The sequence below is a fragment of the Sitophilus oryzae genome, unplaced genomic scaffold, assembly GCF_002938485.1.
Source record: "Sitophilus oryzae breed Bouriz unplaced genomic scaffold, Soryzae_2.0 scaffold_1500_pilon_pilon, whole genome shotgun sequence".
NCBI classification, from domain to species: domain Eukaryota; kingdom Metazoa; phylum Arthropoda; class Insecta; order Coleoptera; family Curculionidae; genus Sitophilus; species Sitophilus oryzae.
In genome coordinates, this window is record NW_022146171.1 from 3,616,266 (window position 1) to 3,632,961 (window position 16,696).

The following is a 16,696-nucleotide window of genomic DNA, read 5'->3' on the forward strand; positions in this document are numbered from 1 at the left end:
TGTAAAAATAATGTACAAGCAAATATATTTTTCAATTTCCATACTACTCAACTCCTTATAGTTTTGCGAAGTGGAAATTTGATACATTCACTGATGCAGTTGGTGGGTAGTCAGTTGGGAGGTGGTTTGGGTCAAGCAGCTCAAGCTGCCCAATCCCAAGGTCAACCAACAAGTACGACGACGACTGATTCGTCTCAGGCGAGTCAAGGAGCTAACGGCCAAGCGCCTAATAATTCCCAATCGCAGGTCAGTAAACCTAAAATATTTATTATTCATATATTTTTACTGCGAAGCAATCTAAAATGATTGAAATAGCTATTCTGCTTTTGCTCATTTGATTGGCAATAAATTTTAGAAATTTGCATAATTACCTTTCTATAAGAGTGGGACTAATCAAACCAATTGAGATATAATGATTTTCTGAAGGCTTTTTAATTTAATTATTGAATGGAGTATATCGTCACCTGAATGCAAGAAATGGTTAACTTGAAATTTTCATGTTTTAAGTTACCTACTCGAAATGATATAAACGGGCGTCTAGAATTTAGTGCATAAAGTGGTTATATAATTCCTTAAGAAATATATGATTAATTTCTTAAGAAGTGATATAACCACTTTATGCACTAAATTCTAGGCGCTCTTCTACATCATTTTGAGTAGGTAACTTAAAAAATGAAAATTTCGAGTTACTCATTTTTGCATTCAGGTGACGGATATAGGTTTGGATACATGCTCATAATAAATTTTGATAATGAAAGGCATATTAAGGTATCAAAAGGAAGGCAATGGCAAACCACCTTCAGTATATTTGCCTTGTACAGCCTCTCAAATAGTGCCGTTCGGATTCGGCGATAAACTGTAGGTCCCGTGTACTTGTGAAACACTGATGACACACATCACAAGTACATGCGAGAGGTGCTCTGTATAGAGTATGGAACTGTAAGAAGAAGAAACTATGCTCAGAAATGCGGTTCTATATTGATTCTAACCTCTTTTTAAATAATGCCTATACCTCCTTTTAAATGCCGGGACAAAAATAAGCCATGATTATGTATTAGTATTCTTTTTTCATGTTGAACATTATAGTTGTGTTGAAAAATAGTATTTTTTACATTGAAAAATATGTGGATTTCACAAATAACAAATTCAAAACTTGTAAATTTTCAAGAAAATATAGAAAAGCCAAACAAATTGACGCCAATAAATGGACATAATCTGCTAAAATTTTTAGATCGATAATTTCTTTTAGCAACCCATAATGCCGGAACACAGTATTGCCAACTCTTTCAATCATTGTTGATCACTCTATTATTTATTGGATGATTGAAATACTTATTTTCAGGCACGTGGTAATACGCAAACCAATCCTACCACCGCTACTCATACAAGATCCACCCCTCGACCTCACGTGCAGATGACGCAGCAAGCAGTGCAAGGTGGTTTTGATCCGTTCTTGCCTTGCTATTCGCATCATGTTACACATGCGAGGGGACAAAGGGTAAGTATATTGATGATCATAAACTCAACCAGAGAAAAAGAATTTTAAATGTATATCTAGTTATTATCTTATGGATGGCACACATCACAAGTACATGCGAGAGGTAGCCGACGCTCTGTATAGAGTATGGCACTGTAAGATTTTTAAATTAGTAAAATAAAGAAAACATCAATTAAATACAAAAACTAAGGAAAGAGTTAAATACTATCTTTATGTTCTTACATTAAACTGAAGTTATGGCACAGCAGCTTTTTTTTGTTTCATAACAATTCTTGACAAAATTTGATTTTTTGCGGGCTTAAAATTCATTTGCGTCTAGCCGGGCCGTGCAACTTTACAACCCGCAATTCCGCATGCGTATTTGTCTTCTGTGGAACGGCAGAACAAAGTAATGCTTAGCGATAGCCTGGTTACGGAAGCGGCCGCTTCGGGATCGAGGGGTCCGAGATTCGAATCGCACAAATGTAGAATCTTTTATTTTTTTGCAGCTGTCGGTAATAGCAACCAAAGTATACTGTATGCTTGTATAAATCTAGCAGAACATCGTGTGAGCGCGTCAATTAGTGATATTAGTGTGAATATTAGAAAGATGCTTCAAAGTTGTTATTTGTGTAGCTTGCGATTTGCGATCAGCGATTTACTCTTACATGTTTGCATTTATTTACTACTTGTCAAAAAATTATTGAGATTATTAAGTTGTCTTAATTATACTTAGTTATTTCAGTCACGTATCTGCATTTTTTTGTTAATTACATTAACTAATTTACTTTTAGAACATATTTGTTTAATCGGTTTTAATTATTCGCAACATTTATTTTGTCAACATAAAATATAACTAGCAAATTATTGAGACTACTTAACGTGTTAATATAGAAAATGTCACTGATATACCGGAATTCACGTCTCTGTAATTTTATTGATATGCTGTTTCCTTAGCGTTTTTATTTAATGAATTGTAGGAAATTTTTGACCCACAAAAAAAACTAAATTTGCAATAATATGAAAGGAGCCACCTTTTTTGAAAAATATCATAACTTGACAACAGTTTTTGATATTTCCAGGAAATATTTTGACGGCGAATAAAAATATGTTTTACGTTTGTTTTTTAAGATTATTCCGATGAACCAGGCAAACCGTGCCGAATCTGCAGCATCCAGAGACGCGGCATCAGGTAATAATTTGTTTTTATTTTAGTTAGCCCTTGAATATTTTTAATAAAAAAATGTGTTTTTTTCTTCTTAAGCTCAAACTTCGTCCACTTCGACTCAGACCAATCAACAAAGAAATAGTAACGCTCCACCGAATCTAGCAAATTTAGCTGCCCAATTCGAGAACGTGGTGCGGGGATTCCCCGCTCCGTTTGCGCAGATACCGAATTTTATGGAGCAGAATCCTCAGATGTTTCAATCGTAAGTACAAGCTTTAGAATGTATAACCTACGAGGATAAGTAAATTCACAAGGTCAACAACGAACATAACCTCAAACTACTTGATAATTTTCAAAATTAGGCCGTTTTACTCTTGGCAACTAAACTTGCTTGCAAGAAAAGTTGCAGCAACTACAACGCGTACCCAGTGATGTAAAGGGTAATATTACCGTGGTTATATTACTGGTAATTTTGGTAATATTACGTAATACTACCGCAAGATCGGTAACATTGAAAATATTTTTTTTTTCGCTCTACTCTTTTATTTGCCCAGTTCTAAAATAAGTATGTTGGCTGTAGACATTTTAAATTTACCATCGTCAACAGCCGCAAACTAAAGAACCTTTAGTACAAGAGGAAACAGACTAAGCTACATGCACACTGGCACTGGTGCGATCACGGCCGCGATCAAGATCACGATCGGGGCAGCGATAATATGAGCGATCATTCTAGCACACACCAACGCGTTCACGTTCACCGCCGCGCCGTACCTATATGTAGTGAGCTATCCTGTAGGTATACATAGGTACAAATTAAAAATGTGAATTATGTATATCGAAAAAAAAAGCATTCTTAAATATTTACCTACAATATTTAAACTTAAACAATAAAAATGTATACATATGTACCATTGCGATAAAAAAAGCAGTACAACAAAACATGATTTAATCTGCTGGTCTATAATAAAATATTTTTAAACTTGAAAAATTGCCAATATTTAAAAGGTAAGTAAATTTTTTATACTTTTATTTCGCCACGTGTACCTACCAATTATTACCAAATTCATGGTAACGCCTAAAAAGTTAGGTGGCATAATTGTATTGTTTTCATAGTGACGACGATATCCACTTCTCGATATCCTTATAGACCAGGAGTTCTATCTGGGACTACTAATTCTTGTACTACTTTTTATTTTTAATTCTATTATTTTTGTAACTTGGATCGGATAAATCATATAGAATTTTGTGTATTTTTACAGCCTTAATTAGCTGCTCTGTTAACTCCATTTCTAAATTGCAACAAGAAAAAACACACAAAATAACGGAAAATTCTTATCAGTTGGGTCGCGATCACGCGATCAAACTCGACAAGTCTGTTCTGTCAAACTCGACGAATCTGATGGCCACCGCAGAATAGAACACCGCCAGGCCGCTTCGTCTCCAAAACTCGATCGCGCCAAGGTGAAACGGCTCATATGTATTCTTATGTCAGATGGCGTTAAATCAGAATTCTTTTGTAGTTTCCATAGTTTCCAACGGCCCCTATCATGCTATTTCACTTTCTATTTCACTTTTTAGAACTCTTATTTGCTCGCAAAAAAATGGAAGAAATAAAACTTGTAAATTTACCGCGTTGTTTGGAAGGGTTGGTAAGGCTCCTCTCTTTTTTCTTCTATTCATTTTACAGCAAGGCGACTTCCATAGTTTTTGAGTACCTGCACTGTAAATTACGCGCCTGCTCTCGTACAACTGCAACTTAATTGCGGCAAGTAAAGTTACTGCAACTTTTGTTGTGTGTCCTTGTGTTTGTGTGTTAACGACTTAGGCTGTCTATTGAACATACCATTTTATTATAGGATAGCTGAGGTGTTATCAAACGTGATGAGAACAGACATGCACCAGCAGGCGGCGCCCCAAACTCCGCCCCAAAGGGGAGCGCCCGATGGCCAGGGGGCTCCGTCTCCTCAACCCGGAACCAGAAATCCAATTAATGTACGTGCCGGATTGTTGAGCGGCTTGTTTGCCAGAGTAAGATTTAGTTTTATAACTCATATAAATCAATAGTCTATCGAAAGCATATAAAGTGTATGCAACCACTAAATAAAGATTTCAACATGCGACATCTAGAAAATGGCAGAAAATACAACTGCCTTTGAATTAAAATAATAACTACAACTATTATTGTCAGAAACTTCTCGTTGGGCAGACTTTATAACAGTGACAGTGGTCTGTCATTTTAATTCAATAGTATAAGTAGTAGTTAGGTTAGGTTGTAGTAGTTGGTTAACAATCAGTCAGGAAAAAAATCGACAGACGACATCCAAAAAATGACACAAACTACCTGTGAATTAAAATGACTGACGCACCTGTCACTGTCATGAATCTTCTCGTTGGACAGACTATATTGTGTTTCTGGATACGACATTCGGATAATATAGCAGATGCTAAAACAAAATATTTTATTCACAACCACGTATGTAATGTTGACATTATTAATTTTTTAAAATCATTCTTAGTCACATTATTACTTTCCTTTTTCATTTCCCTACTGATTTCCCTCTCTCTTCTCTCATTTCTCTTGGTTCTACTCTTTCAGCAGCTTCTTTAAGTTCCGGTAAAATACTATTGTTAAAATAGTCGTTATCGTCACTTTTTGATAACAAGAAAAAAAATCGGTGGAAAGTTTTTACTAGTATAAAATAAACGTTCTATTCTAAGAACATAAAAGGGAATAATTCCTTAGGTTTGCTATTATGCCCGGACTGAATTATTCCGGAAAGAAGAGTCTCCAATAAGAAGAACATTTCCATTTCCCATTCATCGGAAAATATGGAACAAAATTAGTTTTTTTGCGATTTTAATGCAATAATTACGATTTTTGTTGATGAATGTTGATAACTGATGAAAATAAAAATAATATTTTTGTATTTCAAACATTGTGTATTGTTTTCAATCATATATTACGTCTATTATAAAAATCCGATATATTTCTGGGGGTCCATATTATCACCATATTTTTTCCGCGCAAACATTGCACTTCGATTAAAATTGGTACATTTCTCCAAAGTTTCTCCTTTTTATTCAGTAATTAACAATCATTAAACAACGAACTTCCTAATGTATAGTTTTTGTCGTTAATAGAAAAAATAAAAATATTGTGTAGGAAAAACAAAATGGGATTCCAATTACCAACTTCTCCTCTACTATATCACGCTGTTCCTGGTTACCCTGGTTTAACAACGGAATACAGCCTTAGCTAAAGTCTGTCTAATAGAGAATACATGACTGTCTCGAGATTTAGTTAATTTCTCAACAATAATGAAACACTTTCCTACTCGGTGTGTAATATATTATTTTTATTTTTAGAATAACGGTGAGGAGCCTACCTTGGACCATTATATGCAGTCTCTTTATCCTAATTCCTACGTCCAAGGAGAAAATACAGTGAGCGATTTTATTATGTTGATGCTTCGTAATTTAAGAGTGGCAACGTAAGTACATAATATTTGTTTTGTATTGAGGCGGTATTATTTTTAATGTGTTTCTCAGTGATCTTAGTATGCTTTCAAATGGCAACATGGCACCTTTGGAGCGACAAGCGGATGCGGTGAGGCGGTTCTTCACCACCGAAATTTGTGGAAACGACACGAGCGATATCGGAATTGAACACGCCACAGAGAGAATGGCTAGCGATTTTAGATCAGTGATAGCTGCTTTGGTAAGTACATTATTACCCTATAGTCTGCATAGCAAATTATTATTACATTAAAAACAGGACAGTGGTATGACATTTTATTTCAAAAGTACCATATGATCGAAAAAAAAACGCTTCAGAGATGGCTTGAAAATGTAAAATTATACAGGTCATTTTTGGATGCCATCAAAATAATATATTTTGATATACTAGGTAAACTATAGTTTTTCTCTCGCCTTCCTTTTTCTGATATGGCAGAAGACAATCCGTCAAAGTAATCATAGTTGTTATTTTTTTTTAATAAAAATAACTTAGTTAATGCACTTAAAAGATTAGAGGAATCAAATCAAATTTCACTTAAATTGGTATAGTTCATTGAATAAATTGACTAAGGAAGAAGTATAATAATCATGAAAATTGACAAGTTACATTAGTATGGCTGTCTTAATTCCGGTTTGCCACAGTCACGTTTTATTTTTTTAAAACATTTTAACATACAAAGTTGGATAGACTCACTAATTTGCTGATATTGTTTTTCTTTGATTTAATAAATGTTATTAGTCATTAAAATGGTTAAGAAATACAGGGTGTCCCAATATGCCGTGGACATAGAACTACTACGTATTTTTAGAGATCAAAATAAGTTCATTGGACACCATTTATCTCTATACAAAACTGCTTCGTTTTTCCGCTAGAGGGCATCAAACTTTAAAAAAATAAACACATTTTTTCAGATATTACATGAACCGTTATTCCGATTCGAATGAGATTTTGGGTGTCTATGTTTTGCAAAGTACTTTAACATTTGACTTTTACAAAAATCAAGAAAAAGTACGGGAAGTGAAAACCACCCCTGTGTGCATAAATTTTTGGATAAATATTTTCAACCTCCGTCGGCGACAGATTTTTTTTTTTGTAAAATGGTCCCTCTAGTATTTACTACATTTTTTGTCTCTTATAAAAAAACGCCACATCGCATAGTTTTTGAGAAAAAAAATTAGAGAATTTATTTTCCAAAGCAGACCTACAAAATATAAGGGAGTAGCAATATTCCGTGGACATAGACCAACTACGTATTTTTTGAATCAAAATTAAGTTAATTGCACATAATTTACTTTTATACAAAAGTGCTTCGTTTGTCCGTTAGAGGGCATCAATCAAAAATAAACCCGAACGTTAATTAATTTAAAATTTATTAATTTTTTAAGCTTTTTATGAAGCTTATTATCAATTATAATTTGTGATACTAACATAAAATTCCATATTTTCTCCAAATAGATTATTAGAGCATAATAAATTTTATGCGCCTCTTAAAGAAGCACTTTTGTATAGAGATAAATTGTGTCCAATGGTGTTAATTTGATTCGAAAAATAAGTAGTAGTTCTACGTCCACGGAATATTTGTTATTCATTCATTTTTTTTTTAAAACAACCTGTATATTCTTAATAGGCTTCCTCTCTCTCCCCCACGTGAGATTTAGAGAGATTCGTCTTGAATCCTTCCCCCCTTGATCCCACGTAATTAATGGACCCCCCCTCCCCTAACCAGTTGTAATATTGTGTTATTTGTTTACATTTTAGGATGTGGTACGATTTAGAGACGATATAGATTCGACAAGAACTTTGGAAAACTTCTTTAGACAAAAATTATCGACCCTAATTCGAGTGGCAGTCAATTCTGGAACTCAATCTGATGGTATAAAATTAGTACAATTTTATATTTTTGTTCTAATTTAACGAATATTTTCCTCGTTCTAGGCCAAAACAATGCTAACAGAGGTACTTTTGTAACGGTTGTGTGGAGAGCCGTAAAAGAATTGCTTGCATTAGTTCTACATTGCAGCCTAAATGGGCAACAAGGCGTTGAAGAAGCGACTGAAGTGTATTTGGTAAGTTTTAGAGTTTGGCGAAATCGTGAAGTCACATTCACGGTTATACCGGTGTGACCGTGAATTTATAATTTTTGTTGTTTACAACCTGTGAATCTGAATTTTACCCATAGATAGATGAAATAAGTTTAGATTGGAAAGTGCCTATAAGGACAATGTAAATACTCAGAAAAAAAATCGTGGGTGTTTGGGAAGGCTTGAAAGGAAACAATGTTTTTTTTGCGACGTTTCGCGACTTTAATGTCGCTTCTTCAGGCACATAGGAGAATCAGTTTCTTTAAAAATATCAATATAAAATTAACTGACCACTTACCCAAAATTGTTATTTTCATCAAAATTACAAACAAAAAAAATATTTTAAATTAATTTTTTGTTGGAAAAAGTTGCACCCAGAATTAAAAAACAAGACACATTACTGCATATCGCTAATTGTAATCCTCTGAAGCTAGAAATTACTCTTCTTAAACTATAATTTTATATTAATTATTAATTAATAAACTTCACAGAATTTTGTTCTGACCAACTAATAGCTGTCATTTTTAAAACCTCACTTGAACGCCAAATCTTAAACTGCAGTCAACTCAGACATGGATCAACTGGTTTGATCAATTGACATGATTTGTCCAGTTGAGACGATCATATTACATTTATAAGAAGTCAAGTAACTAGATCAGTTGACTAGGCTCGTGTAAACGCACCTTTAGAATTCGCTAGACTGCGAATTAGTAGTATTGTACTTGGGCTTGCCTTTTCTGTGCATACTAGAGATGAGCAACAAATCGCAGACTGAGATTCAATAGCAGCGATTTTAAAATCGCAATCGCAACCTGCGATTGGCTCTCATAAGGAACTGCGATTTGCGATTTCTTCTATTTCAATTTAGGCAACCAATATTATATAATTGCGATTTGTGATTTTATAAACTAGGATAACCTTCTATCTGCGAGTTTAAATTTTTAGGAGTTGCGATTTGCGATTTTGTTGCCAATGTAATTTTGTGGTTCATTGGAGCATTTTATAGAAATCATTAAAAAATCAAAAGTTGTAATTATTTACGGTCAAACAAGATTGAATACAAATCAATTCAATACGTCTATCAATCCTGATTTATGTCATATATACTAATCTACCAAATCTCGTTTCTTTATCTGAAAATAAAAATAAAAAAGTTATAGGGGTGAGCCACTTTAATAAAATAGTTCTTTAAGATCTTTTAAGAATTGGATAAAGAATTAGAAAACTGAGAACCGTAGAAAGAGTAGGTATGTGTAGTTGCAGCATATTATAAAGTTTTAATACATATACTATGTGTTGCAGATGTTAAAAAAACTTAAAAACCAAACAACTGATTTTTATTAACTTTTTTTAACTGTTAAGCTATAGGTACATGCACAGACAATTATATACCTACAATAGTACAATATTTAAATATTAAAATCGCAATCGCAAGTTACAGTCGCAGCGGTTTAAAAATCGCAATCGCAGTTGCGATTGGAGAATCGCAGATTTGCTCATATCTAGTGCATACAGCGTGTAATCCAATACTGAACATGTTAATCTTACGATGTTATGCGATTTTCGACTTATAACATTGTGGGGACGAACTTAGGTTGCATAGCTGTCTAAATAAATAGCACTAGAACTAGCACTTCTAAATAAATAGCAGAGAACGCTGACTGGCGACAGATGTTTTCTAACGTTATGTTTAGTCAGTAGAATAGTTTTCTCTCTCTAGTGAACATTTTGGGATGCCCTCTATATTATTTTCGTTTTTTTTTGTCCACAGGCCAACGTTAATCCGGCACTTTGGGAATTTGTTAGCGGCGCCAGAACCGAACTTTTATCTGCTATAAGGAATATGATCCGTACTTCAGATGTGAGGGCCGGAGATATTCAACAATATGTGATAAGGAAAACGCAAGAACCAGTTAATAGTAGGACTCTAGTGAACGAAACAGCGGCCATGCCAAGAAGTCACGACGTTGAGGTAAATCTACTCCAAATATTTTTTTTGACACAAATCATAATAAAGCCTATCTAACAAGTCAGGAAAGATTTCCACAGTTGACATAAAAAAACAGTGCAGCAATTTACCTACAAATTGAAATGACACATCTGTCACTTTGATGTATTCTCACGTTAGACAGACTTTAGCTAAGGCTGTATTCCGTTGTAAACTAAGGTTAACCAGGCTAGTAAACTATGGCAGAGGTCAGTTCCTGAAAAAAAAGGGTAAAATATGGAAAAGTGTGATATAATTAATATAGTAGAATTGTCAAATATTAACTTTTTTTAGATATCACTAATCTTATTATAAAACTAGACAGTAGTACATGACATAGACTAATGTCATGTACTAGAGATAGATAGGACACTGATATATAACACAAATAAGTCGCCTGGTAACACGTAAATGATGGACTGTAAATATCAAAATGCACCAAACTAATAAAAACACAAATCACCGAACTTTTCTACAAATCAGGAATATCCGAATTAATAATTATTTAAATAATGATAATAATTTGGCGGATCATCAACATCTTGTCAACTAGACCAAAACTAGACCATAGACGGTCGTCAACGTAGAGGCTGTCGTGTCATCTTCATATATAAATTAGAAACCTATACTTTAAGGTCTTTTCAGCCGTCTGGCGATGCGGAGGAAATTAAATTTGTAGTTTTATAAAATTACTAGCGTGTACTCGCGTCGAATTAATCATTTGTAATGGTGATGATAAAGCAAAGCAAGAATTTCCATTAACATTCAAACTGGATAAAATTTTCTCACATTTATGTCAGCATGAGAAAAAACAATATAGCGATATTATTATATAACTTGGTAATATTTGAGGGGTAGTTTCATCTCGTTGGAATTTGACTTTCGGAAAATCCGTTTGCCAAAAATAAGCTTTTTACGTCAAGCAGTTTAAGCAGAATCGTGGTTAATCAATTACCCAACTTTTTGGAACACCCTCTATGATTTTTTAAAAAATTTCAAAATATGTAAAAAAACTAAATAAATTATGCGTGTCCAAGCGTTTTCCCTAAAGATTAACCGTTTTTTAAATAACAAATATTGTAATATTTGAGAGGCGTTTTCACCCTCTTGGAATTTGAGATTCAAGAAACCCCTCCTTATCGAAGTCAGTCCATTTGCCAAAAATCAGCTTTAAACGTCAAGCAGTTTAAGCAGAATCGTGATTACTCAATGGTCATATTTTATGAAACACCCTGTATGAATTTTTAAAAAATCTGAAAATATGCAAAACAACAAAATAAAATATACGTGTTTAAGAGTTTTTCCGAAACACTCACCGGTTTTTAAATAAAAAATATTCTAATATTTGAGGGGTGGTTTCACCCCCTTAGAATTCGAGTTTCGAAAAATCCCTTCTTATCGAACCTCTACACCGTAAAGTTAGTCCGTTTTCCAAAAATCAGCTTTTTACGTCAAGCGCTTTAAGTAGTATTGTGATTAATCAATGACCAAATTTTTCGAAACACCCTGTATACATTTTTAAAGAATATTAAAATATGTAAAAAAAAACAAAATAAAATATACTGTGTTTAAGCGTTTTTTCGGAAACTTGACCGTTTTTTAAATAAAAAATATTGTAATATTTGAGGGGTAGTTTCACCCCCTTGGAACTGAAATTTCGAAAAATCTCTTCTTATCGAACCTCCACACCCTAGAATCAACCTGTATGCCGAAATTGAGCTTCTTACGTTGAGTGGTTTGAGCAGGACCGTGATTATCAGTGAGTCAGTCACTTAAGAATTTTATATATTAGTATAGACTATTGAGTCTCTAGGACCTGGAGTTTAAATAACAGATAATAATTGAGGAGCAGAGTTTCTAAATGCATTTTGTCCATTTTTTAAGATTTTCAACCAAAAGTGAAGAGAAACGACGTTCTAAATGCATTTGATCCCATTAAAATAATGGGAAAAATACCTTTAAATTAAATTAGAACTTTCTGTGTGCTGTATGTCCTTTGGCAGTAGACAAACTGTTGTTTCACAGCACATCATGTTTTGATGTTTTGTGCTGATTAATTTGATGACAATATTGATGGATATTTTTCAGGAACCGTGTTCTATAATAATAAAAGTTTCAAACAAAACATAGAAACGGAACAGAAAACCATAACCAAGGTAAGCAACGGAATGCAGCCTAAATGTTATTTTTAAATATCAATGTATGTAGTACAGGTAAAAACTGTTCAATGGATCATTTAACGTTACATCAGCGTGTCAAGTATGCGTTTTAGGGTATGGCTGAGATCAGTTTATGTTATTTAGAAAGCTTTAAGTACGCTATTAAATTATTAATTGTGCGAGTTCCGTTTTTATCAATTTCATGTAGAGGGGAGGCTTCCGCTTCCGCAGCCGACCCGTTCTTAATGTTTGAAAATAAATAATAATTATTATTGTAATTATTACAATAGTTCATATTTCATTAAATATTTTACAATTTTCTCTCTGCTGAACAGTCATTACAGTAACATCAAGGTCGTGTGTCAATTAACTTCTAACTAATTACTAAAAATAGAAATAACCAATTATTTTCATATTTGTAGATAGTTACATTTAGGATCAGTGATAGGTATAAGATGATTGTGTCAATCTTTTTTTTAATCAAAAATTAACATTCTTTTTATTATTATTGATTTTAAATAATTTTTGTCACATTTTATCGAAAAATGTTAAATAGCGTCGAAAAATAATAACCCCTGTGAAATTACAATGCTTTATATTTTTTACTTATATAGGCAGAAAATTAAAAAAATATATAAGACGCTGGAATATCAAAGACACTTTTTTCGATAAAATATGACTGAAATTATAAAAAAAAATAAAAACAAAGCTAGTTTTTGATTTTAAAAAAGTTGAATTGGTTATACGCAAAATAAAGCCGCAAATTTTAAAATTGTTTTTATTACGAATACAACTATGTTTCTGGTATTAATTAACTCACTAAAATTTGGTGTTTTGGTTTCATGCCCAGAACAGAGTAAGTGGATCGCCGAGTAGCAACAGAAACCGTCGGCTCTTTTGATGTGGTGGAACCAAATTTTCTTTTTCTCTCTTTTGACGTGTTTGACAGATAGACTACGTATTTAACTGCTCAACTTATGAAGTGGTCCTATAAACATGGTTTACACTGCTCATAATTTGAAGTGGAATTAAGTATAAAGTTTTATACATATTTTTTTTGTTTTGTTTTATCCTTATTTCCTAAATTTGAATGTATAAAATATCTTACAGCTAATAAATAATTACAAAAACGATGCGTTGCCTGAGGTATACTTGAAATAAAGTATATAGAGATATTCGATAAATGGCAACAGTGGCAACTTCGCTTCTTCATATGACAGATAACCTACTTATTTCGCGCAGCCGCAAAGAAAATTGAAAATGGGACTGTCGCTACTCGTCGGTTTACTTACTCTGCCCAGATAAGAGATATACAGAGTGAGTCTTAAATAAGCGCAAATATTTTTAGGGGTAGTGTATTTCGACCCTAGAAACACGTGTTTAATTTTTTTTGTTACGATAAAAAAATTTGAAATTTTTTAAAAACTAAAAAAATGGAATTTTTTTTTTAGTTTTTAGTTAAAAAGCACAATTTCTTGATAATACTGGGTGCGTCCCAAAAGTGGCTCACCGCTACAACTTTTTTACTTTTTCAGATAGAAAAACGAGGTTTGTTATGTTAGTATATAATGGTGCGTTTAGACATGAGCACGCACGAGCTGAGCGTGCGCGTACGGCATTCGTTCGCGCTCTCGGCTCCGTTCAAATTAAAAACTTATTTTTCGACGAATGAAGTGATCCATTTGTGCGCGCACAGCAGAGTTGTGTTGGCGAAAATAAGGGACGACCAAGAAATAGTCGAGGCTGCAGTCATTGTTATGCACAGCTTAATTATTAAAAAGGAGAAAAATCGAAAACATCGTCGCTGGTAGCAAACCCAAATTTTTGAAATCAATATAATTTACTGCAACAACTTATTGTCTGAGGAGGGCTATGATCAGTTCGAAAACTTTACAAGAATGACCAGGCCCGGCTTTGAGTATTTACAAAATTTAATAACACCAAAAATTACGAACAAAAGATACAAATTTTAGAATAGCAATTTCATTAATATCGACATATTCAATATTAATTTTATTTAGCAGGTCTTGCCATGCGTTTTTTTTTTATTTTTTAATAATACAAAGAATGTTTAACATCCCATAATATAGGCAACTTTTCATATTCTTCAATAATAACGAAGATTCATTGATCCACTCCATAATTTTAATAAAGAAACCGAAAAAAATCACAGACGCACGCACGAACGCAAACAAAACAAATTGCCGGTGCAAACTGAGCGTTCGCGCACACATAAAATCCCTTTGAGCACGGACCAAAAACCGACACCAGACGGCTGCTCGCGCACAGACAGATTCAGAGTGAGCGTGCGTCACAGCCGTTTACACTTGAGCATTGGCGGAGGATCAGTGCGTGCGTGCTCAAATCTAAACGCACCATAACATAAATTAGTATTGATGTATTCAATTGTTTTTGGTCACTTCCTGTTTCACCGGAAATTATTACAATTTTTGATTTTTAAATAGCACCCTCGGTATTTTTTTACTTTATTCGATAGAAAATGTATAAAAGAATCATATCATATGTCAACTTTTGACATTTTTGCATATAGTTTATTTGAAATTATAACATGCGGTTCATAACGAAAATTTGACTCGAAATACCAAGTGTGTGGTATCAAATTATTCATAAAAAAATGCTTTTTCCAAATATGCTAATGAGCGACCCTCGTTCCATTTGAAAAAATTATGATATGATCAAAAATACGATTGACACAAAATACGAAGACACTAAAAACATTAGACGATCAAATCTATTTTTCCAAGGCTCCTTGATTAAGAATTAGTGTTTTTAATATAGCCATGGCACTCTAGATTGAATTTTAAAATACGATTTTTTATTAATCGAGAATATCAAAAATTGACATATGATATGTCATTCTATTCAAAATGTAATTTTATATCGAATAAACTAAAAAAATACTAGGGTGCCATTTAAAAATCAAAAGTTATAGTCATTTCCGGTGAAACAGGAAGTGACCAAAAACAATTGAATACGTCAATCTGGAAAAATAAAAAAGTTATAAGGGTGAACCACTTTTGAGACGCACCCGGTAGAAAATTATAGGCAGAAAATTAAAAAAAATATATATAAAACGCTGTAGATCAAAGTCGCTTTTTTCAATAAAATATGACTGAAATTATAAAAAAAAACAAAAACGAAACTAGTTTTTGATTTAAAAAAAATTGAATTGATCATAGGTACTCACGCAAAAATAAAGAAGTCGCAAATTTTAAAATTGTCTTTATTATAAATACAAAAATGTTTCTGGTATTAACTCACTAAAATTTGGTTTAAGTTTCATGCCCAGAACTAGAGATATACAATACAAGGTGAGTCTTGAATAAGTGCAAATATTTTAGGGGTAATATGTATTTAAATGAATTTCGACCCCAGAAACACGATAAAGTTTTTTTACGAAAAAAAAATTAATTTTTAGTTAGAAAAACACAATTTCTTATAATAGTAGATTAAATTTACAAGAAATAAAATCCAGAAAAGATCCAGTGATTCTCAAAATTTAAGGAAAAAATCGTTTTTTTTTGAAAATTTTCAAGGTAAATTAACTCGGTTATTTTGGACTTTTGAAAATCGGTAACGAATAATACCCTAAAGGGAAAAGAGAGTTATACCCTGAGAAAATTTGCACTTATTTAAGACTTACCCTGTATTACATCGAAATTCTACCACCCGCTGCTGGACTCACACTACATATAAAAATAATGTAATGTTTGTAAGATAGACAGAAACATGAAAGTAAATAAACACGCCAGGTTATTATATTTCTACCGTTCGATAGTAAAACTTTCTCTTTTATACCTGCGAGCGACACATCCTAATTGAAATAATGAATAAACAGTGCCGAGGAATAAATTAACGAACAATTTCACCTTTAAACCGAATCGTTCGTTTTACGGCGGTTTCTAGTTTTCAGTCAGTACCGAGCGAATTGATTTAACATGTTGTAATCGCGTTGGGTTTGCAGGCCATGGATGTCGATTTTGCCAACAGTCCGACCGGTGCCGAACAACCGATGGTGGACTCGGCGATGAAAGTGGAAAATACGGAACCTTTGCCCAACGTGGTGTGGGGCTCGGAACCTTGGCACCGACACACGCCCGAGGTTAGTATTACAGTTGATTTTCGCTTATTTATAATGTTCGGAACAAGTTTATAACGAGGGTCAAAGGTGGCGGAACATTTCCTTTGGTTTTTATTACCGTTCGTTACTTTTTCGTATTATTTCTACCACAGAAAGCCTCATGTTTTACCTGTGAAAAAGGTAAAAACAGGAGTCTGTCTTGAGA

General features: G+C 33.3%; 1 protein-coding gene across 3 annotated transcripts in view; it reads left to right on the top strand.

Annotated features, from left to right (window-relative positions):
* LOC115878160 (large proline-rich protein bag6-A) overlaps positions 1-16,696 on the top strand; it is a 32,138-nt gene that overhangs the window by 9,821 nt on the left and 5,621 nt on the right. For 2 of the 3 annotated variants that reach the window (XM_030894545.1, XM_030894546.1), the window contains 11 exons: positions 62-246; positions 1,343-1,498; positions 2,609-2,669; positions 2,742-2,907; positions 4,502-4,673; positions 6,012-6,136; positions 6,195-6,363; positions 7,921-8,035; positions 8,098-8,228; positions 10,015-10,215; positions 16,375-16,512. In XM_030894545.1, the coding sequence (XP_030750405.1) occupies positions 62-246; positions 1,343-1,498; positions 2,609-2,669; positions 2,742-2,907; positions 4,502-4,673; positions 6,012-6,136; positions 6,195-6,363; positions 7,921-8,035; positions 8,098-8,228; positions 10,015-10,215; positions 16,375-16,512 (1,619 nt within the window). The remainder of the gene's footprint in view (positions 1-61; positions 247-1,342; positions 1,499-2,608; positions 2,670-2,741; positions 2,908-4,501; positions 4,674-6,011; positions 6,137-6,194; positions 6,364-7,920; positions 8,036-8,097; positions 8,229-10,014; positions 10,216-16,374; positions 16,513-16,696) is intronic. The other variant, XM_030894547.1, reaches the window with a different exon arrangement.